Raw genomic sequence first — 22,495 nt, 5'->3', positions numbered from 1 at the left:
TCCTCCCCGGTGGAGATACATTTTCATGTATGGAATGCTACAGGTCTGGCGTGCTACACCTTCAAAAAGAACTGAAAGTTAAAGGGACCTGCTGTGCATTCTGGGATACTGGGAGAAAGTTCTGGAAAGTTCTCTTAAAGGCACAGTATCCTATTTAAGCCACATAATGGCAGCCTATGGGGCTTGTCTGTCCATGCCTTCCTCTCTATCATTCCAGAGTTTTTTAGTGGTAGAAGCAAGTTTCTTTATGGAAGAAACTGGGCAGGCTGTGTTGTGTGTGGTTTTGTTTGGTGGAATTTCTAGTTGAAGTACTGGACAGTGTAGCCTGTGGATATAGGCTGCATTATTTGTATTTAAATTCTCTCTTAAGTGTCTTTGCAGTTTCTGCATGATTTGACAACTTAAGAGATTATTTTTGATTGCCGGGATCCACGCACATGGGCGGGACTATTCACTAGATTATGACTATAACAGAGATACCCCTACTACAGAACTGGAGTTACAGGACAGAAACTACTCCTAATATAACATGGGCATGTAAAATGGCTACCAGTTAATGAACTGCTAATGCTAATGCACTGGATAAAGTACTTTGAAATCTGCTAGTTTTAGGTTCAGTGAGGACGTAAGATTGCCTTGATGGTGAACTTCTTGATACCTATTGCTGATGCAATGGATTTTCTTTTGCTGGAGGCACTAGCTCCCAGTTGGGAACCTGATGATCTTATCAGGCTGGCTGGAGACCGAAGATAAATATTCTTTATTTCCTGATGGACACTATAAAGGGCATACAAAGTCACACCTTTTTCATGAGGCCTCTAATTTGCATGAATGCTTGTGCAATGCTATTATCAAAATGTTTAATACAACAGAAGTTTATACACATTAAATTAGATATAAAAGCCGTTTATGTTGCAAGTGATGAAGTTAATAAAGGCTGTTTGAAGCTTGCTCGTGTGAAATTTGATTGCATGATAATCACTTCTTGGAAATCTTTGCTTCTAGATCCTTTTGCACTAAAGCGGAATGTTGCACGGAGTTTGAACAGCCAGATGGTCTTTGAATACATCCTGGAGCGGTTTCGGACAGCCTACAAATATTTTGCGTGCCCTCAAAGAAAAGATAGTAGCAAGTATAATTCTGATACCAAGAAAAAGGAAAAATTGGACGAAAAGTCTGAAACATCTGGTGAACTTGTCACCAATTGTAGCCTTCCAGATGGTGTAAGTGTGAATGAGATGCACACAGAAAGCCTGCACAGAACTAGATACAGTGACATTGTTAAATGCAGTGGGACACAAAGTATGCCAGCACAGCACTTAATAAAGGGGCCTGAATGTTTGATAAGGAATAATAATCTAAACACAATAGATTCCAGTTTTGATTCAGGCAGACTTAAAACTGTGTCTCCTACACTGAATGACAGTTGTATTCTTGTGCAGACCTGTCTTAACAAGGTCAATGATGAAACTCCAGATTGCAGAGCTGAGCCAAGAAATGGTAACTGTGGTGAGCAGGACCTCCTGCTTACCAAACCTGTTCATGGACATATGTACACAAACAATTCAGCGGAGTACTCCATGAAGAGTGACTGCCCCAACATTTGCACAGCTCCTACCTCGCCTGTTTACAAAGCCACGTTGGAAACGCATGACCTGAAAGATGAAGGAAACTTCTCCGAAGAGGAGATACATTATGTGTTCGACACTTTTATTTTGACCTCTGGAAAGGTAAGATATCAAGTTAGCCCCGTCTAAAAATCCAAATGTACGTGATTTGATATATTGGACTAACTGAAAATATTCCAGGTGGTTAAATTATCATATTAATGCACTGTATTCACAAATCAGTTTCAATTAGCTAATTCTCAGAGGACTGTTTATATCCCAATATAGATTTTATAAGTTTATGTATATTTCTATTTTGAAGACACCTTGCATAATTTAGCCATTAATGGGATATTCATAGTTAATGCGACGTGAGCGAGCAAAACAAGCATCATAAACAAATAAATCCACCCATGAGAGTGATTTATGCTCAGCAAACGTTGGTTTGTCTGACTTTTCTTTGTAACATCTTTCTAAGTTTGGGCAAGGTGTTATGACCTTGCCGTGGTGAAATACTGGCATAATTCAAGGATCGGCAGACAAGATCAAGAAGCATTTGCAATGCAGTAGATCTCGCATTTGAGAGTTAGAGCTATTGGCGTTTTAAATGGAAAAAAACTCGTACCCATGTATTTTGGTTTGGAGTGGAGTGGGCGTATAAACAAGCCTTTGCAATGAGATTGGTTTTGCATTTGTGAAAGTTAGAGCTCTTGGTGTTGAAAATCACAATGCTTTTTACTTTTTTATTTATGCAGTTGAGGGATGATATTTGCATAGGTCTATTTTCATTTTATGTACTCCCGCGGCGCTGGAGAACCAGAAAATGGGAAATAGGTTATGAGGGAAGGGAGACGTGTAATATGCTGGCTGGGAAAAAAAAAGTTAAAAAAAGTAACAACATCCTGGAAATAGCAAACACTGGTAGGAAATGCAAGATTAAGTAAAGCATGTGAAATGTAAGCAGGAACAACATAGTTCCCTTAATGCTTTTACACTTCTTACTTAGAAATTGAGTGTTTTGCCTGAAAAGTTACAAACATGACTACAGGGACCTGTTTTAATGTCCATTGCTTTTATCCTTACAAAATACAGTTTAAAAAGACCTCATCCCTGAACACAAAGCCGCTGTACACATTTTATAAATTAAAATGTAAAAAAACACTAATAAGTATCATATTTAAACATTGACCACTTTAGGTATGGTTTCCCCACCCGGAAAAGCAATGTTTAAAGAAAGAGGAGAAAAAGTAGTGCTTCACTAGCAAACTCTGTGAAGTGGTGCTAATGTGTGTGGTCGTGAATAAAACTAATCTGACCATTGTGCGACCTCTCGGAAAAAAACGGAATACTTCAGGTTTTAAACACAAAATCTATAATACAAGATCAAAAGTCCCCTCGCTAAATAACTTCTGTCTTCAGAACAAACTCAAAAACAAAAGTTATCAGCCAACCGTTTATGATTCCACTGACAAAACCTACTTTATTACATACTAGACAGACTTAAAGAAAATTTAAAAAGTGCGTACTACCTATTTGAAGAATAAAACGCGCCCAGTGCAGCTCGTCCATGATTACAGGAAAGAAACCTGCAGGACTACTGATAGTATAAGAAACAAAAAGCAAAGTAAATACATTTGATGATGTGCAGTTGACAACCGCTCTAGCAGATTACTGCACTTGAATCGCATGTTTATAGTTGGCACACAGGTAATTCCAGTACATAACCCGTTCCAACGTGCTCATGATTTTAGTGGCACTTGAACTGACGCACAAGATGTGATTTTACCAAGATCACACATGTCCAGGGAAGAACGCAGTACTGAACTCCTGGCTTATTTTACCCCCATCTAAGACTGGAGCTTTAAAGTCAATGGAAAAATGAAATGAATGTCAAATATGTATCTTTTGGTGATGTGTCCAGTGTCGGCGGATGATGGGGCAGTATAAAGCTGGAGGGTTATGAACATGTATTGTACCCCAGAACAGGTGAGACCGCTATGTGTTCCTGCAGGAGACCTGGGGATACTGAGAGGATGTGCATGACCTCTTACCCCGCACCAAGCACGACAACTTAATGAATCCCCAATCCCACTCTCACCCGCTCCTTCCTACCAACTCCTTGGCGTCTGAGCACGCTAACCTTGATACCGGCTGAAGCAAGCAGAGTGCCCAATCAGGGGCAAGAGGAAACCGTCCCAAGGAAAAGAATGAGACGTGAAAAGCCACTGCATTCCCGATGTGCCCAGCTTGCAGCAGGCACCAAAAGGAGACTTGCAAGGAGAAGGTTAGTGAAACAAGAGAGCCTCTGTCTAATGGTTGATTGATAAGTCTGGCAACCTTCTTTGAATTGTCAAGTTTCTTGCAAATCTCAAAGTATTCGCCTGAAACAAAAAAAATCTGAGCAGGAAATACAAATTCCAACAGAGTTCTTATTTAGGAAGACTTATATGTGAGAACTATGTACAAATGTAATACAGTGTTAATTAGATTAACACAAAAAATTAAAGCATAACTTTGAAAATGACCACAAGTGATATTGTCACACACAAGCAGTGTTTTGGGAATGGCATGCGGGATGGCACAGGAGATTGTGAGAAACTGTGTCCGAAACATGAAGCGCCTCTGTGAAAGGGGCCATGTCACAGAAGCCTGAGGCAGACCCCAAGCAGTGTTGTGGGAGGGGCATGGGGACAGGACAGGAGATTAAGTGAAAAACTGCAATCCCAAACAGAAATTGCCTCTGTGAAATGGGCGCCGACACATGCCTAAGGCAGACCCTAAGCAGTGTTATGGGAGGGGCATGGGGCATGAAGGACAGCACAGGAGATTAGTTGAGAAATGGCGTCCCAAACATGAAGCACCTCTGTGAAATAGGCGCCGACACACAAGCTGCGAAGAGGTCTGTGTAATTAAAAGATCTGTCGAAAATGTAAGAGGGGCTAGAAAAGTAGTGCTGCTTATTATAATTCAAAGAACATTGTTACTTTAAAAAAAATAAAACGGGTACGCTTCGCGCTGGAAAGGTCACCTTGCAGACACGTTCTAACCCTCTAAACAATGCATTTTAAGTATGCCTGTAACTTGCTGGGGGAGAGGGCCCAAGACGCGGTGTCTGACAGGAGAGTGATGCCTCCTTTAACAAAGAAAAAATGGGAGTGTGACCAAAACATACAATAATTAAAGACAGTGGAAAACCTTATGTAGCAGGGACAGTCCTCAGGGAGGATCTAAATCAACAAAAGGCTGGAGTAATTAGACATGCTGATGAAACAAAATCAAAAAGAACAATTGATAAACAGAATGCTTATCAATGTCGAACATTCCCCCAGTTCAGAGATCTGGGCTTAAAGCCATCGTTTTTTTGCTCCCCGTGCCATTCCAGTTTAAACCGAGCCATATGCAAATCAGTCTTGACCCTGTTCCCTATGGAACAAGCGATATTGTCACACACAAGCAGTGTTGTGGGAATGGAATGGGGGAATGGGAAACATCTTGAACAACGACTCCGAACAAAGAGTTCCGGAGTCACGAAAGCGGAACGACTTGTCCGAACAACGACTCAGCATTAACCACGCATGTGCGTGGTTAAAGCTGAGTCGGTCTAGTATTCGGACAGGGCGGAGTTAGGAGGAGCATTGCAGTTGCGGAGAAACAGGTAAGTGGGGTTAATTTTTATGGGGAAGGGGTTAAGGGTTAGTTTAAAGGGGGTTGGGATTAGTATTTAGTATTTATTTATAGTAGTGGGGGTTTGCGTGATTATTTACAGGGAGAGGGGAGTTCGTTTTATGGGGGATGAGTTTGTATTTAGGAGGTGGGGGGTTTCGGGAATATCAAAATGGAGAGGGAAATTTATATATATGGGGGTTGAGATCGAATTCAGGAGGTGGGAGTTTCGTGATTATTGAAAGGGAAATAAGATTTAAAGGGGTTGAGATCGTATTTTAGGAAGGGGGATTCGTTTTTAAGGGATGGAGGATCGGGGTAATAGTTGTAAAGCATTTTTTTTAACACGCATTCCTTTACCACGAAAAATCGTGGTAAAAGAATGCGTGGTAAAATAAATCGTGGTTTAGATGAGGTCGTGGTTGCAACCTTGTTGATGGGGAAGTTGTGGTTGGGGAAGTCGTTGTTTAAACATACAACCGGGAACAGCACAGGAGATTGTGAGAAATGGTGTCCAAAACATGAAGCGAAATGGGCCATGACACGCAAGCCTGAGTCAGACCCCAAGCAGTGTTGTGGGAGGGGCAGGGGGACGGGACAGGAGATTAAGTGAGAAACGGCATCCCAAACAGAAAGTGCCTCTGTGAAATGGTCGCCGACACATGCCTAAGGCAGACGCTAAGCAGTGTTGTGGGATGGGCATGGGGCATGAAGGACCGCACAGGACATTAGGTGAGAAATGGTGTCCCAAACATGAAGTACCTCTGTGAAATAGGCGCCGACACACACGCTGCAAAGAGATCTGTGTAATTAAAAGATCAGTCGAAAATGTAAGAGTGGCTGGAAAAGTAGTGGTGCTTATTATAATTCAAAGAACATTTTTGCTTTTAGAAAACTGACACAGGTAATCTTCGCGTGGGAAAGGTTACCTTACAGCTGCGTTCTAATCCGCTAAACAATGCATTTTAAGTATGCCTGTAACTTGCTGGAGGAGAGGGCCAGAGACGCGGTGCCTATGACTGGAAAGGGATGCCTCCTTTAACAAAGAAAAAAGGGAGTGCGCCCCAAAAAAAATACATTAAAGACAGCGGAAAACCATATGTAGCACGGACAGTCCTCCGGGAGGATCTAAATCAACAAAAGGCGAGAGTAATTAGACCTGCTGATGAAACAAAATCAAAAAGAACAATTGATGAACAGAATGCTGATCAATGTCAAACATTCGCCAAGTACAGCGTTTTGGGCTTAAATCCATTGTTTTTTTCTCCGCATGCCATTCCAGTTTAAACCCAGCCATATGCAAATCAGTCTTGACCATGTTCCCTATGGGAACAGACCAGCCCGAACTGCCAGGCCAGGTTTCCCTGGACCGGGAACAAGCATCCTAGGACCAGTTTCGGGTTTCGCTCCTCATCAGCCAGGCTAGCTTGACTCCAGTGGCATGGAGAGCACGGGACCCACGTCTGGGCATACCCGTCCCTCTTGAGGTGACAAATGCAAGTAGACCAATTGATGAACAGAATGCTTATCAATGTCAAACATTCACCCCAAACATTCACCCCAGTACAGTGAGATGGGCCTAAATCCATTGTATTTTTGAATGTATGACATTGTTCCGCATTCTGTCCATTAATTGTTCTTTTTACAGACAAAAGAAAAGCATGCATTTCTAAAAGTCACAAACTGCAACCAATGAAAAAAAGAGCAAGGCTACCAAGTGCCACCTGGCTCGACCTACAGAGCAGTCACACAACTGTCCTTGAGGTGCATTGTTAAGGCTTGTGTGGCTATATCATATGCATGGTTAGGATTTTTCCGGGAATTGTAAGTACCCCGATGTTTACCGCCCGCTCTGAGCCCTAAAACGGCCCGCTAAGCCCCTGCCCTAAGACTTAAAACCAACCCCCCCCCCTGAGCACTAAAATCTTCCCTTCCCACACACTCTAAAAAGTACCCCAAGCCCTTGCCCTAATAACTAAAACTCCCCCTTCCTTCCTGACAGCCAAGCCGAGCCCTAAAAACTTTCCTGCACCCTTCCCTAATCCCTAAAAACTAGCCGGACCCGCCCCTGAAAACTAGCCCCATCCCCACTTACCTCACCCTCTCCTTCCTGCTTCCACCCACTCCAGCAGCTCGACCACGCACTGTCTTTACCAAGTATATGCAAGGTTAAGGCATATGCATGGTTAAGGCAAGCTTGATAGCGCTTGATTTGTTGGGACATGCACAGCTCTGCCCGCGCTGTTCCATCCGTTTCCACTTTCTTAGTGCTCTTGTTCCTCTGTGTAATCAATACTCGGAGTGGAAAAACAGACTGTAGCTGTTCAGACTGTGTGGGACAAGTGGCCCTTATCTCCCATCAAACCTTGAAAGGTCACATATAAAGCAAGGAAAAAGGTATGCATGAAGCTAAAGTGTTCCGTGACATTAGCTAAATAAAATTCTGTTTCTGAGAACAGCTTAGAATGCCTAGACAACCAAAGCCACAAATGAGCAAAGAAATATTCTGATTAGTCAGTCAATCTTAAGACTGTGAAACAAACTATATATCAATATTACAACATTGCATGCATAATACTTGAATTAATTATGTTAACAAAAGGCATAGTGTACTTCAGATTGAAATTTAAATCGGACTAGCACATGGAGAAGATAGTTCAGGGGTATTCTTTTTTTTTAATTTCAAATATTTTTGTATTATACTTTATTTTATACATACATACATACATACATAGAAACATGAAATGTTTCGTTGTTATAGGATGACAGCCTACCCTGGCTGTGTCTTTACAGGAATATAGTTACATAGTATATGGGTTTTGCTGTCCTCCCTATCCCGTGCTCCGTTAAAGGAATAGAAATGGGTGAGATGGGAAAAGGATAGAAAAAGAGAGAGAGAGGGAGAAGAGGCCTTAGTGTGCCAGAGGTACGTATACTTCGAGTTACTAATGTGGTCACGTGGGGATGTGTGTGTGCTCCCTTGGGCCCTTTGTAGGCTGTTTTCACGGGGGTTCGTAGGGGTCCAGGAATTTGTCCAAGGATGGCCATATTCCCCTGGAGGTTTGCCTCTATGGTGAGTCTCGTAAGGCGTTGTAGTCCGCACCTCTGAGGTTCATCACCCAGTTGAGCCATCCCTTGAAATTTGCCTTGGCAGTGTCCTTCCATTTGGTGAGAACTATTTTAACTGCCGCTGTCAGTAGGAGATCCGCTAGGTCCCTGTCCTGTTGTGAGTTTAGTTCTGCTGTCATGAACGCTGTGGTGAGTGTGGAGAAATTTGGCTGCATCCCAAAGCTTTGTTTATGAAGATGAAGACTTTTTTCCAGAATTTATTTACCTTGGTACACTCATAGATAAGGTGTGCCAGATCCCATTTAAGGTGTGCCAGGTCCCCATTTTCTTTGTCACAGTTCCAGCACAGATTATTCTCCCTGAGGCCCAGTGCTGCTAAGCGAGCCGGGGTCCAGTAGGTCTTGTGTAGAAGCCAGAATTTTGTCTGTGCTAGTAATGGTGAGATTTTGTTTTGTGAGGTGGAGGCCCAGAGAAGATTAAGTTCCCTTTCGCTGAGTGTGGTGTCTAGTTTTCCCTCCCAATATGTGTTTGCCTTGTCATTAATTTTGGTGGTGCTAGGGCGGAGTAGTTTGTAGAGGTGTGATACCTTGTTGCCGGTTCTATTGAGATTCGCCATGTATTGAAGGTTTGTTGGCTTATGTTTTCCTAAGTTTGCTTTTGCAAGGGCTGTTCTGATTTGTAGGAAGTTGTAGAGTTCTATGTCGGGGAGTTCATGCTTATTTTTTAATGTGCTGAATGTGATTGGGCCCCCCCCCCTCTTTGAGCTGGGCTGGGTATGAGATACCCAATATCTTCCATGTTTCTTTGGAGAGAGGTTTTCCCCTGTATTTGACCTTTGTGCTCGCCCACAATGATTCCCACCCAGAGTTTTTCACACTGTGTTCCATTTTTCGGTCTCCTTTAAGCAGGGCGTTTTTGGTGTTTTTAAGTATTGGGTTGGATGCCAGCATGTGTTAACTGGCTGTGAGGAGTATTACAGGCTCAAGGTTGTTTAGGATGGCTCTCTCAATTGTGAGCCATACCGGAGTATACTCCTGGCTAGGTACCAGCCAGTGTGACCCCTGCTTTGCTATACACGCCGTTTGGAAGGTTTTGAAGTCTGGTACATCCAGGCCTCCCAATTTTTTGTCCAGTCGTAACTTTTTCTGGCTTATTCTCGCTTTTTTGTCACGCCATAAGAATTTATTTATCATCCTATCCAACTTGCTGTGAAAGTAGTCTGTGAATTGCAGGGGGAGCATACTCAACAGATAGTTGACCATCGGGGTGATCATCATCTTAACCGTTTCTATTCTCCCTCACCATGTTATATACTTGAGGGACCATGATTCTAGCAGTGTCTTCATCTTCTCGAGAAGAAGCTTTTCGTTTTGGTCTAGAGTATTTTTTAGGTCTTTGCCAAATTGAACTCCTAGGTACTTGATAAACCCCGTTTGCTAAGCTAATCCCGAGTTTCCCAGTATCTCTCTAGTGGTTTAGATGTTTAGTGGTTTACACTCCGACTTGTCCTTATTCAACTTGTACCCAGTGTGTTTTGAGTGATTTGTCTATTGTTTCCATGAGAGCCGTAATGGAAGGTTTGGGTTGTTCTGTAACTATGAGGATGTCATCCGCGTATGTGGCTAGTTTGACTGAGGCTTCGTTGATAGTGATCCCTTTCACTTCCTCATTGTTATTTACATCCATGATCAGGGGTTCCAAGGCCAGCAGGAACAGTGAGGGGGACAGTGGGCATCCCTGTCTTGTCCCACGTTGTAGGGGGAAAGGTTCAGAGACTGCCCCATTAATCACTATTCGAGCACTAGGGTCTCCGTACAGGGCCATAACTTTCAGTATGTATGCTTCCCCCAAATTGTAGGCCCACATGCATTGTTCCAGCAACCCCCATGAAACCCAGTCAAACGCTTTCTCCGCATCAAGCATAATGGCCACCGCCGGTTCGTCTATTTTTGAGGCACGTTTCAGTATGTGACACACAAGTCTGGTGTTATCATGTGACATTCGAGTCTTTAGGAACCCTATCTGTGAGTTGAATATTAGTTCAGGTTCTGCCCTCAAACCAAGACCATTTACAAGGAAGCACAGAGAAAATACAAAATTAAACTGCGAGGAACAAAGGCGACACACTATAAAAACCGTATTGGGGAGGCAGAAAACTCCTCGAGAGAATTGTTCAAAATTTTCAAAGAGATCTCAGTGGTAGTAAATACAAATACACCAGAAAATGACTCGGTCGAGGAATGTAACAGAATAGCCAACTATTTTGCAGGAAAGGTCAAAGATATCTATGCCACCTTCTCGGGCAGCATGATATGTCGACGAGACTTTGAGGAAAAGGCGGGGGCAAGTAAGGTGGAGAACTGTCTAAAGGTCTTTTCGGTACCCCCTCCAGAGACATTAATCAACATCTGCCTCGATATTAAATCTGGCTCCCCTCGGGACCCAGCACCTCCTCGGGTGTTGAGGGGGAAAGCATCACGGTGCTGGAACCTTATATCAGGCATGTGCTTCAGGTCTCATTTGCCTCCGGAACACTCCCGGATGACTGGAAGAAAGCGGTAGTTCTTCCCATAAAAAAGAAACCCAATGTTAGCCATGAAGTTCTCGAAAACTTAAGACCTATCTCCTTACTACCGTACCTGGCCAAAGTGGCAGAGAAAGTGGCCAACATACAACTAATAGCCCACTTAGAGAATAACAACCTCCTGCATTCCTCTCAATCAGGTTTTCGACCGAGTTTCTCTACGGAGACGGCCCTTTTGAGAGCAACAGAGACCCTGCGGCAAGGGGCGGATTCCGGACACACCATGGCACTGGTAATGCTCGACCTCAGTGCGGCGTTTGACACTATAGCTCATGCCATCTTACTACAGTGTCTAAACAAAGCAGGCATCACGGAGTCCGCGCTAAGTTGGCTGAAAGCATTCCTCACTGACCGAAGCTTCCAAGTCCAAAGGGGCTCCTTTAAATCATCTGCCATAGCGCTAGAACAAGGGGTGCCCCAGGGCTCTGTCTTGAGCCCAAGTTTGTTTAATCTGTATATGGCCCCCTTGGCAGAAGTGGTGCAAGCGTATGGAGAGGAGTTAGTCTCCTACGCTGATGACACCCAACTGCTGATCTCCCTGTCCCAAGCCCCCGCTACAGCGGCATCTAACTTCAAGGCCTGTATGCAGGCCTTGGCAGGATGGATGAACTCTCACTGTCTAAAGCTCAACGGCTCCAAGGCGGAGGTTATCGTGATTGGAGGGAGCAACTCAAGCTGGACAGTGGACTGGTGGCCAAAATGCCTAGGCCCCACGCCCACTCCCTGTAAGGAGGCAAAGAACCTGGGAATATGGGTTGATCCCAAACTGTCCTATGAGGGCCACGTCAACCGTCTAGTGGGAAAGTGTTTTGGGATACTGAAAACTCTCAATCACACATTAGATTTACTCTCGCTGGAGGCTCGACGTACCATGACACAAGCTCTTGCGGCGCTACACTGGCTACCGGTCAGAAAGAGAGTGATGTATAAAGCACTCCTAATATGCCACAGGATTATATGGCATAAAGCACCATCCTATCTTCATGACCTGGTACACATTTATGAGCCAACAAGAACACTGTGCTCAGTAGGAGCGGGTCTATTGAAGATCCCCCTCGTAAAAAGAGCAAACTTGGGTGGTCGCTCTTTCAGACTGATAGCAGCCAGCAACTGGAACAGACTCCCGATTAGCCTCAGATTGGAAGGATCTGAAGTCAAGTTCAGAAAACTTCTAAAAACCCACCTGTATAATCTTTAAATACACAGCTGAGCAGAGGAACCTTCCTATGCTTCTGAGCGCTTCCTTTCTCCACAGTGCGGGGACACGCCGAGATGGCGTCACCGGGCGCTTTATAAACCTCTTTATTATTATTATTATTATTATTATTAGGTAACACCGTGTTCAATCTTGCGGGCAGGATTTTAGCGTATACTTTGCAATCTATATTGATTAGTGAGATGGGTCTGTAGTTTTGGGGTAGCTGTGCATCTTTGCCTTCTTTCTGGATATCTATTATGTTTGCTTCTGACATGGTTTGTGTGACTGCATCGTCCCCTGCACATTGGTTGTACACTTTCTTCATGGCAGGCTGTAGTTGTGTTAGGAACTTTTTGTAGAAGGTGGCCATGTACCCATCTAGTCCTGGTGCTTTGTTGTCTTTGAGGGACTTTACCGCCCTCTCTATCTCTAGTTCGCTTATGTCCTGGCCCAGCTTCTCTGCGTCTTTGTCTGTTATCTTTGGGAGGTCTAGTCTGTTTAGGTAGTTTTCGCTACCCTCCTGGTCCAGGGACTCATCCCTTTTGTACAGTTCTTGGTAGAACTCTTGGAAAGTTCTTAGGATATCTTTGTGTCTTGTGTGTGTGTAATCTTTTTTGGGTCTGTGATTGATATGGTTTGTTGCCTTTGTTTGTGTTTAAGGTAGGAGGCTAGGAGCTTACTTGCCTTGTTAGCCTCACAGACTTTGATAGCCTTGTATTTGTTCACCCATAGCCCGGCCCTTTCGCTCAGGATTTTATTGTATTCGTATTTTTTCCTATTGAGTTCCGTTAGCGTGTTAGCGTCCTTTGTGTTTGTGATGTGTATCATCTCTAACCTCTTAATGTCTTTTTCTTGATCGTTCAGGTGTTTAGCGTTTCTGTTTACTTTGGCCTTGATTCCCATAATTACGCCTCTAACTGTTGCCTTAAGTGCTTCCCATATATTCTTGGGATCAGTGTCCTGTGTTTCGTTATGACGCATATAATCTTTCTATTTTAGATTCAGGACGTCACTGTTGAACCTCCATCTACGTGGGACTTCCTCAGTATGTCTTCCGGTCAGCTGAAGGGTGATGCACGAGTGGTCAGATATTGTCTGGTCGCAATGTCAGAGTGTTCTATTAAGTGGGTGTGTGTGCCTGTGATTAGTATGTAATCAATCCTGCTGTATGAGTTGTGAGGGCTGGAGTAGAAGGTGTAGTCCCTAGTGTCTGGGTGTTGTAATGGCCATGGGTCTTTGAGGTTGAATCTGGGGCATATGTTCTTTAGAGTGTTGTGCGCTTTTGGGGGGTGGGAGTGGCAATGTGATTGTCTATTCAGTGTGTAGTCTAGAGCTATGTTAAAGTCTCCACCCACCACTGTTAGGTCATTCTGGGGAATTACTTCCAATTTATTCGAGATTCCCTTCCAGAAGGCAGTGTTATCCGTGTTCGGGCCGTAAATGTTGGCTACATGAATGTATTCTTCCCCTCTCTTCAGTTGTGTTACCAGTATTCTCCCTTCCTCATCATGTTGTTGCTCCTCTATTGTTATCTTGGCATTTTTACTTATCAGAGTGATCACCCCTCCTTTCTTCCCTATTGCTGGTGAGCATGCCATCTGACCTACCCACCTGGCTTTGTCGTTTGACATCCCCAAGAGAAAGTCTTGTCTCCTGCAATAGGAACACATCGTCCTTGGTCTTGCCTAGGTAATCTAGGATTTTTTCCTCTTTACTGGGTGGTTGAGGCCTTTCACGCCGAGGGAGCCTATCTTTAGGGACGAAGCCAAGGAGGCCATGTTATTCTGCATCATTGATTAATCTACGTGTTCGCTATTTGGCCTTTAGCCTTGTCCTTTTTTTCACTGTGAGTGACCCTGTCCTTCTTACATGTGTCTCTTTTCCGAGGTGTGGTCGGTAATTGTGTTCCGCCCTTGTTCCTGTCTTTCTCTCCATCGGATCTCGACATTGGGTTGCCTCTTGTGCGTTGGCCTGAAGAAAGAGGGTGTAGACCGGTCGGGGGTAGGGTAGAAGTTAGCTAGAAGATAGAAAAGGAGCTAGTGGATAGTAGTGTGGCATATATGATAGACAGACTAGACAAAGAAAACAAAACCTTCCTCCCCCCTACAGCCCTTCCTCGTCTCCCGCCCTCCCTCCCCTCCATCTTCTTCCATCGTATTCTAAGCGTGCGACAACAGGGACGCCCTTCCATCCCCCCAGGAGCCTTTTCTTTATATACTGTTTGTGAAACCCACCCCCATGCTTCCTTTCTTGTTGGCACGGCGTACCTATGTTCGTTTTGTCCATTGTGTCTGTGCCCTTTTTCCGCTCTCCCCTCCCTCCAGGAGTCCTTAAGGGACCCTACACAATTCCCCGGCATTCTTTAAACATAAAGGAAATTTTTGTTGTACATAGTCTTTCTTTTCTTCCTGTCGTTAGCCAGCCGATGTTTCGTTTGTTCTCATTGTCTATGTCTCTGGCGACTCGGGCCGGCCTTTGCATGGTGCCGGCGCACACATACCACTACTCCTTTGGCACTGAAACCCAGGTCGGAACCAAGCAAACCCGCTTCAGATTCGAAAAAACCACCAGAACCGAAAAAAACATCGGATCCAAAAAAACATACCGGAGGCGAAAAGATCTTCAGAACTGAAAAAAGCTTCGGAGCCGAAAAGACTCCCACTTCTCCGGTTAAAGACATTGCCAAAAAACCAAAACAAACCGCTTCGGTGCCAAAACCTTCCTCCGCACCAAAAGATCGGCCTCCTGCAAAGGACTTACTTTATCCAGACCCTGCTCAGAAAACTCTAGCTAAAGATCCAATCACTGGAACAGCTAATTATGGCTTCAAAAAAGCGACCACTGGACACACCAGCTCCGCATTCAAAGAAGGACATGGCTACCTCTCCCTTAAGAGTTCCTTCCCCTTCTCTTTCACCTGTACCATCACCACATCCTCCCATACCACACATTCCCCAGCATCCTCTATCATACCAGACGATGACAACAGGGATGATAGCTCTGATGATATGGGGGGTAACATGCCTGATCCAGCTACTCCTACAGGATCACCTGACCTGTGGGATGATTATAACACCCCAGATGTCCCAAATGTCCCTCAGGATGACATATACCCCTCAAGGCCTTCCCCACCAGACGACACTATGGGTTTCAGTGAATTAATTCACAGGGCTGCGCAATATCATGATGTAGACATGCATACAGACCCTGTAGATAAAGACTTCTTAATGGATACACTTGATAGTGCACAAAGAACCTCATCCATTTTACCAATGCTTAAAGGAGCGATTAAGCATGCCCCTGAAGTCTTCAAAGACCCAGTCAGAACTCTGGTCATTAAATCTCGCATAGAGAAAAAATATAAAGCTGCTCCCTCAGACCCAGCATATATTAAAGGTCCAGTAACACTAGACTCACTTGTAGTTTCCAATGCACGCAAGAGAGCAAACTCACGAACATCAGGTGAAGCTCCACCACCAGATAAAGAGTCTAAGCTACTTGACGCATCAGGGAAAAGAACGGCGTCTCAAGCAGCAAACATGTGGAGTATCGCCAATACACAGGCAGTATTAGTCAGATATGACGGGGCACATTAGAATCATTAATGAGGCACCTCCCTGATAAGTACAAGGATAGAGCAAATGAACTTATCCAAGAAGGGAAAAATATTACAAACACCTCTATTTGGTGTGCACTGGATGCAGCAGATACTGCATCTAGGGCAGTTAACACCAGTGTCCTATTACGTAGACATTCTTGGCTACGCATATTCGGGTTCAAACCTAAAGTACAAAGTGCCATTCTTAATCCACCCTTTGATGAGCAACACCTATTCGGACCTAATGTAGATGTATCACATGAAAAAGAATACAGATACCGCCAAATCTATGGGAGCCCTGCAGTCGCAGGCTCCCAGACGTTCATTTCGTCGCTCATCCTATTCCCGTGCCACCAGGGGATACTCTTCGGACCCAGCTTCTACCTCATACAAGGCCCCTACACAGTCCACTTACAGCAAGGGCTACCAAAGGGGTGGGTACAGGGGTAACAATAACAAAGGCAGAGGTAAAAATAACAACTCCTGCTCTGCCTCTACCCCTGCCCAATGACTCCCTTCCCCTGTCCCATTCCACTCCTGTCGGGGGGAAAACTTCAACAATACCTGCCAGTTTGGGAAAACATCACATCAGACAGGTGGGTGCTCCAAATCATTCAGTCAGGTTACTGTCTAGAACTAACATCTACCCCCCCAAACATACCACCCAAGCAACGTCCAATGTCACAAGGACATTTAACACTGCTCAGACAGGAGTTAATATCCCTCCTGCATAAAAATGCAATAGAAATAGTTCCAGAGCATCGGAAAAACAAAGGAGTATACTCCCTATATTTCCTAATACCAAGGAAGGATGGATCTTTAAGACCCATCCTAGACCTCAGACCTCCAAACATTTACATACAGTCGGACCATTTTCACATGGTCACACTCCAACAAGTCCTTCCACTTCTGGTACTAAACGACTTCCTGGTCACCCTAGATCTCAAGGACGCCTACTTCCATATTCCCATCCACACAGCGCACACAAAATATCTCAGATTTGTGCTAGACGGGCAGCACTACCAGTTCAAAGTGCTCCCATTCGGAGTCACAACAGCGCCAAGGGTGTTTACCAAATGCCTAGCAGTAGTAGCAGCACACTCAAGAAGGCAAAATATTCATGTATTCCCATATCTAGACGACTGGCTCATAAAAGCCAGCTCATACAGCCAGTGTATACAACACACTCACGCTACTATTCAACTGCTTCACGACTTGGGATTCACAGTAAATCACACCAAATCGCATCTGCAACCCTCGCACATACAACAGTATCTCGGCGATACAATATACACCCAACTAACACTAGCTTATTCCTCTCCAGCCGGGATAACAAGTGTACAAACTCTCCTAACAAAATTCAAACCGCAACACTCGCAACCAGCTCGAGTGTTCATGCAGCTCATAGGAATGATGGCATCTTGCATATTTGTAGTACCTCACGCAAGACTGCAAATCACTTCAAGAGTGCCTAGCACGCCAATGGAACCAGGCTCAAGGTCAACTAACAGACCTAGTGTTGGTAGACCGTCGGACTCCTCGTTCTCTGCAATGGTGGAACACCAAAAACCTTTCCAAAGGGCGACCGTTTCTAGAGCGAGTTCCTCAAATAGTCATGACAGCGGGTGCATCGCTCTCCGGCTGGGGAGCTCACCTACTGCATCACACCATGCAAGGCAGGTGGACACCGCAACAGAAGTTACTCCATATCAATCATTTGTTTATTTATTTACGCAACTTTTATAGCGCGACAAATACCCGAAGGTGTCTCGGCGCTGTGGAGCAACAAAGGTTCATCATCCTACCGTCTTCTCACTGGTTAAACAACCATGTTTTCAGAAGCCTACGGAAACTAATCAGATTCGGAGCGGCTTTTATGGCAGTTGGCAGGAGATTCCAAAGTTTTGGAGTGGCCACGAGAAAGCGCCTATCGCCCCAGGTGACTGATTTTGTACGTGGCACCGGCAGAAGACTGGTATTGGCCGATCTTAGTTGCCTTCTGGGGGTATAGAGCTGAAAAGCTTCGATCAAGAATCTGGGTCGTGTGCCATGTATGGCCTTATAAGCGATGCAGAGGGCCTTGAATTTAACGTGGCTCTCAACTCTCAGCCAGTGAAGCTGACGAATACCAGAGGTGGTAGATTTGCGGCGAGGGATGTTGAGGAGAATCCTAGCAGCCGCGTTCTGAATAGATTGCAGCTTCATGATGACACGCTTCTGAGTGTGGAGGAAGAGAGCTTTCCCATAATCTATTTTTGAGAAGACTAAGGTAGAGACCAGAGTCTTCCCAGCTGACGGAGGGAGATAAAGTAGCAGCTTCTTGATCTTTTTCAAGATGTAGAATGAAGATGACACAACCTTATTGACATGGAGGTCAAAGACCAGCTTGTTGTCGAAAAATCACTCCCAGGTTTCTGGCTTTTTCCACTGGGACAGGTGGATGGCCGAGCTTATCTGGCCACCAACCGAGGGACCATTCAGGGGAGAGTTTTCCGAAGGTCATGATCTCGGTCTTGTCCGAGTTGAGCCTGAGGCAATTCAAGGCCATCCAAGTACTGACCTCGAGCATAGCTTTCTGGAAGTTGGCTGCTACAGTAAGGCCATCCTTATGGATACCCAGCACCAGCTGGGTATCATCTGCATACGATGTTAACTGTATCCCATAGGCCTTTATTATCCTCGCTAAGTCCGCTACATAGATGTTAAAGAGCATGGGACTTAGCGAGGAGCCTTGTGGGACTCCACAAGGGAGTGCAGAGATGGGAGAATAAAAGTCTCCGAGCCTTACTGTCTGGGTACGGTTTGCCAGGAAGTATGAAATAAGATCCTTAGCCCGACCATTTATCCCCAGAGTTGTGACACGGTCGACATTTGGAGTTGCTAGCTGTGTTTCTAGCCCTAAAAGCATTTCAAATTCAAGTGTCAGCAAAGCTGTCTTAGTCCGCACAGACAATATGACAGCTATGTACTACATAAACAAACTTGGGGGAACGCACTCTCTTCATCTCTCTGTTAGCACAGCAGATATGGAGATGGGCTATACCACTAAAGATCTTCCTCTTAGCCCAACACGTCCCAGGAGTACAAAACACTATGGCAGATCTGCTAAGTCGACCTACACAGCAGATCCATGAGTGAGTACTTCATCCGCAAGTTCTTCATCCGTTCTTTCAAATGTGGGGACAACCTCAGATAGACCTCTTTGCCACCCACAAAGGCAAAATGCCCAAGCTTTGCCGCCAGATACCCACACCCATTGTCCAAAGGCAATGCGAAATGGATGAACTGCTCAAAACTATTTGCGTACGCTTTTCCTCCTCTCCCACTACTTTCGTTAGTGGTACACAAACTACAACAACATTCCCTGACGCTCATTCTAGTCGCTCCAACTTGGGCCGACAACCGTGGTACACCACGCTGTTGCAGATGTGTGTAGTACCACACCAAAAACTAAACCTATCTCCACGCCTATTAGCACAGAACCATGGAGAGATCAGACACCCAGACCCAGCTAAGCTCAACCTAGCGATCTGGCTCCGGAGGTCATAGTTTGGTTAACTCAATCTTCCTCCAGAATGTATGAACATTATCAAAGAAGCTAGACGTCCCACTACTAGAGCATGTTATGCTGCTAAGTGGAAACGGTTTGTCATATACTGCCAAAACAACCAAATAAATCTCTTAGACGTGTCTATTCAACATATCATAGGATATCTATTACACCTTCAAAAGTGTAATTTAGCCTATACATCTATCAAATAACACCTCGCTGCCATTGCAGCATACTTACAAAATAGACAACATCTATCTCTTTTTAGAGTACCAGCTATAAAAGCTCTCATGGAAGGACTCAAAAGAATAATTCCTCCCAGAACGCCACCTGCACCAGTGTGGAACTTAAACATTGTTCTCAAAAGATTAATGGGACCTCCCTTTGAACCATTACATAAATGTGAATTGCAATTCCTAACCTGGAAAGTAGCTTTCCTAGTAGCAATTACTTCTCTCAGAGGGGTTAGTGAACTACAAGCATTTACCATTCAAGAACCTTTTCTGCAAATGCATCATAACAAAGTGGTTCTTCGTACTAATCCTAAATTCCTTCCTAAAGTCATTTCACCATTCCATCTAAATCAAACAGTTGAGCTGCCCGTATTTTTCACGCAACCTCAAATAGTCTCAGAAAGAGCTCTACACACCTTAGATGTGAAGAGCATTACTGTACTATATTGAAAGGACACAAACTTTTCGTAAAACAAAACAACTTTTTGTGTCGTTTTCACCGCCACATAAAGGCAACCCCATATCAAAATCAGGGATCGCTAGGTGGATTGTTAAATGCATACAAATATGTTACCAGAAAGCCAAACGTACGTTAACAATTGCTCCAAAAGCCCATTCTGCAAGGAAAATAGGGGCTTCAATGGCATTCTTAGGGAACATTCCCCTAGATGATATATGCAGAGCAGCTACTTGGCTTACACCGCACACATTCACAAAGCATTACTGTGTAGATGTACAAACTAAACAACAAGCCACTGTGGGCTAGGCTGTACTAAAAACACTGTTTCAAACAACTGCAACAGATACCGGTGGTCGCTGCTTGGTGTGGGTACTGCTATACAATCTATGCATAGTGTGTAATCTGCAGCTCATATGCCTCGAACGGAAAATGCTACTTACCAGTATGCATCTGTTCTTGGCATGTAGAGCTGCAGAGTTACACACGCCCATCCGCCTCCCCGGCTACCTATATCTGTTCTAGTATTATCTTAATTGGATACAAATCACATTGACTTCACTACCTCTTGTACAGCTCCATCACTTCCCTAATGGGGAAAAACAATCTGGGGATGGAGACGATGCCCATGCGCAGTATCATCCAAAGGAGTAGTCACCTTTCCCGTGACTTTCTACAATAAAACAAACTGCAAACATCCGGGCCTAACACTAGGTGGCCATCTATGCATAGTGTGTAACTCTGCTGCTCTACATCCCAAGAACAGATGCATACTGGTAAGTAGCATTTTCCTTACCCAATGTAAGTTGCCAGACTTGCTGAGCCTACTGGTAGAAGTAAATGTGAGGAAAACTTAAAACAGTACCTTACAATTATCACTAATGTGAATTCCTGAGAATTCCTTTTGCATTTTAGTCATAAAACTGGAGGTTCACAGTGTTAGAAATTTACATTTCACAGCATATGAACCAGAAATAAGAGGGTCTAGAATTTAACACAAAACTGAGATTCCTACAATTTGAAAGACATTTTGTTAATGGCCTAATATTGTTTTATTCTGTTCCTCTTCCTTGTTGCATAAATTCATGTGTAACATGATATTGTCATTAATCTTGAATTTCAATGCACATGGTCTCAGCAGGTGTCATCATTTCATTTAAAAAAGAACAAAACTTTATCGGATTAAAAAAAAATAGAATCACAGTCAAATAAATCTTTTTCTACTAAGTTGGAACAAGTTGGTTGTCTACTGACTATGGAATATCTGACATACCTGCAGACTGATTAACATATTTAAAAGGACCTAAAGTGGAACCACTATTTGTGTAGGTATCACTGTGGGCTCCACAAGCATAGTGCACTATTAACTCAGGAGTGTCTCCCAGTCACATGATATATGTGAAATATGCCACTCACACATCACAGAATACACCAAGGGAGATGGCTGGAGTGATTATATTGGGGAAGTGCACGTAGGCCCTCCCACCTCCGGCAGTTTTATTGGCTGCTACTATCCTCCCACTAAGTGTATGGGAAGCAGTACCTGGGGGAAACATACGGCTGTTCAGAAGAAAAGTCAAATAGGAGAACAATGGCAAATATTCCCAGCTGTTCAAGGACATTTGTCCATACATGCATGGATGCCATGGTTCGTGATCTGTACTTATCCAGGAGAAGAATGGGCATGATGTGGTAGTAACGTGCTTCTAGAGCATGGAGTTGTGGAGCAAAAATAATTTGTCCTAAAGAATGAGGTTGCGTGTAGCTGTGGGCCGCTCATTATTTTTAGTCTGTACGGACCCCTCACTTATGGTGTAGTTTACCTGCACCAGATGACAAATGGGGCTGTTATACCTGGCATTCTTGGCGTGGTTTCCACAGATTATTTGCCTTCAGACCTCCTGTTTTTGCTGGCTTTAGGACTTTGGGTACTTTACCACTGCAAACCAGTGTTAGAGTACATGTGATCTGCTTTAAGCATGGCAAGAGTGGCTTATCCATAATGGGCATATTTAATTTACTTATAGGTCCCTAGTAAAGTGCACTACTTGTGCATAGGGCCTGTAATTAAATACTACTAATGGGCCTGCAGCACTGATTGTGCCACCCACTTAAGGAGCCCTCTAAACACATCTCAGGCCTGCCACTTTAACTGCTTTAACTTAAAACTGCTATGTCCACCTGGCAAGTTATCCCTCTTGACAGGCCCAAACCTTCCTTTTTAGGTCTTGCCTGGTGTTAGTAGCGCGCATGCGCTGCTCTCGCCATGGCGAGGGGCTTTTGGAATCGATACGGATTCCAAATGTGCATGCGGACGGACAGGACAGAAGATGTGCACGGGGGACTGAATGCTTTACTTGCGGCGTGACACTCTGGGGACTTTTTTTTTTTGCCGCCAGTAAAGCATCCAGTCCACGTGTACACATCTTCTGTCCGCCCTGTAAAGAGCCGCTCACGTCCCATTACATCGCGCATTGTGAGCACGGGCCACCTGAGTTGCGCTTGTTTTATGTCTGTTATGGTGGTTCATGTCAGT

The 22,495-nt window shown here is 44.3% G+C and overlaps 1 protein-coding gene across 3 annotated transcripts in view; it reads left to right on the top strand.

The window, feature by feature from the left end:
• The window catches only part of TUT4 (terminal uridylyl transferase 4), a 1,145,308-nt gene that overhangs the window by 625,553 nt on the left and 497,260 nt on the right, over window positions 1-22,495 (top strand). For all 3 annotated transcript variants that reach the window (XM_086952445.1, XM_086952444.1, XM_086952443.1), the window contains one exon: window positions 1,006-1,730. In XM_086952445.1, the coding sequence (XP_086808571.1) occupies window positions 1,006-1,730 (725 nt within the window). The remainder of the gene's footprint in view (window positions 1-1,005; window positions 1,731-22,495) is intronic.

This window comes from Lissotriton vulgaris, chromosome 1_1 (genome assembly GCF_964263255.1).
Source record: "Lissotriton vulgaris chromosome 1_1, aLisVul1.2, whole genome shotgun sequence".
Classification (NCBI taxonomy): domain Eukaryota; kingdom Metazoa; phylum Chordata; class Amphibia; order Caudata; family Salamandridae; genus Lissotriton; species Lissotriton vulgaris.
Note: the sequence above shows the minus strand (reverse complement) of the source record. Positions and strands in the feature narration are given on the sequence as shown.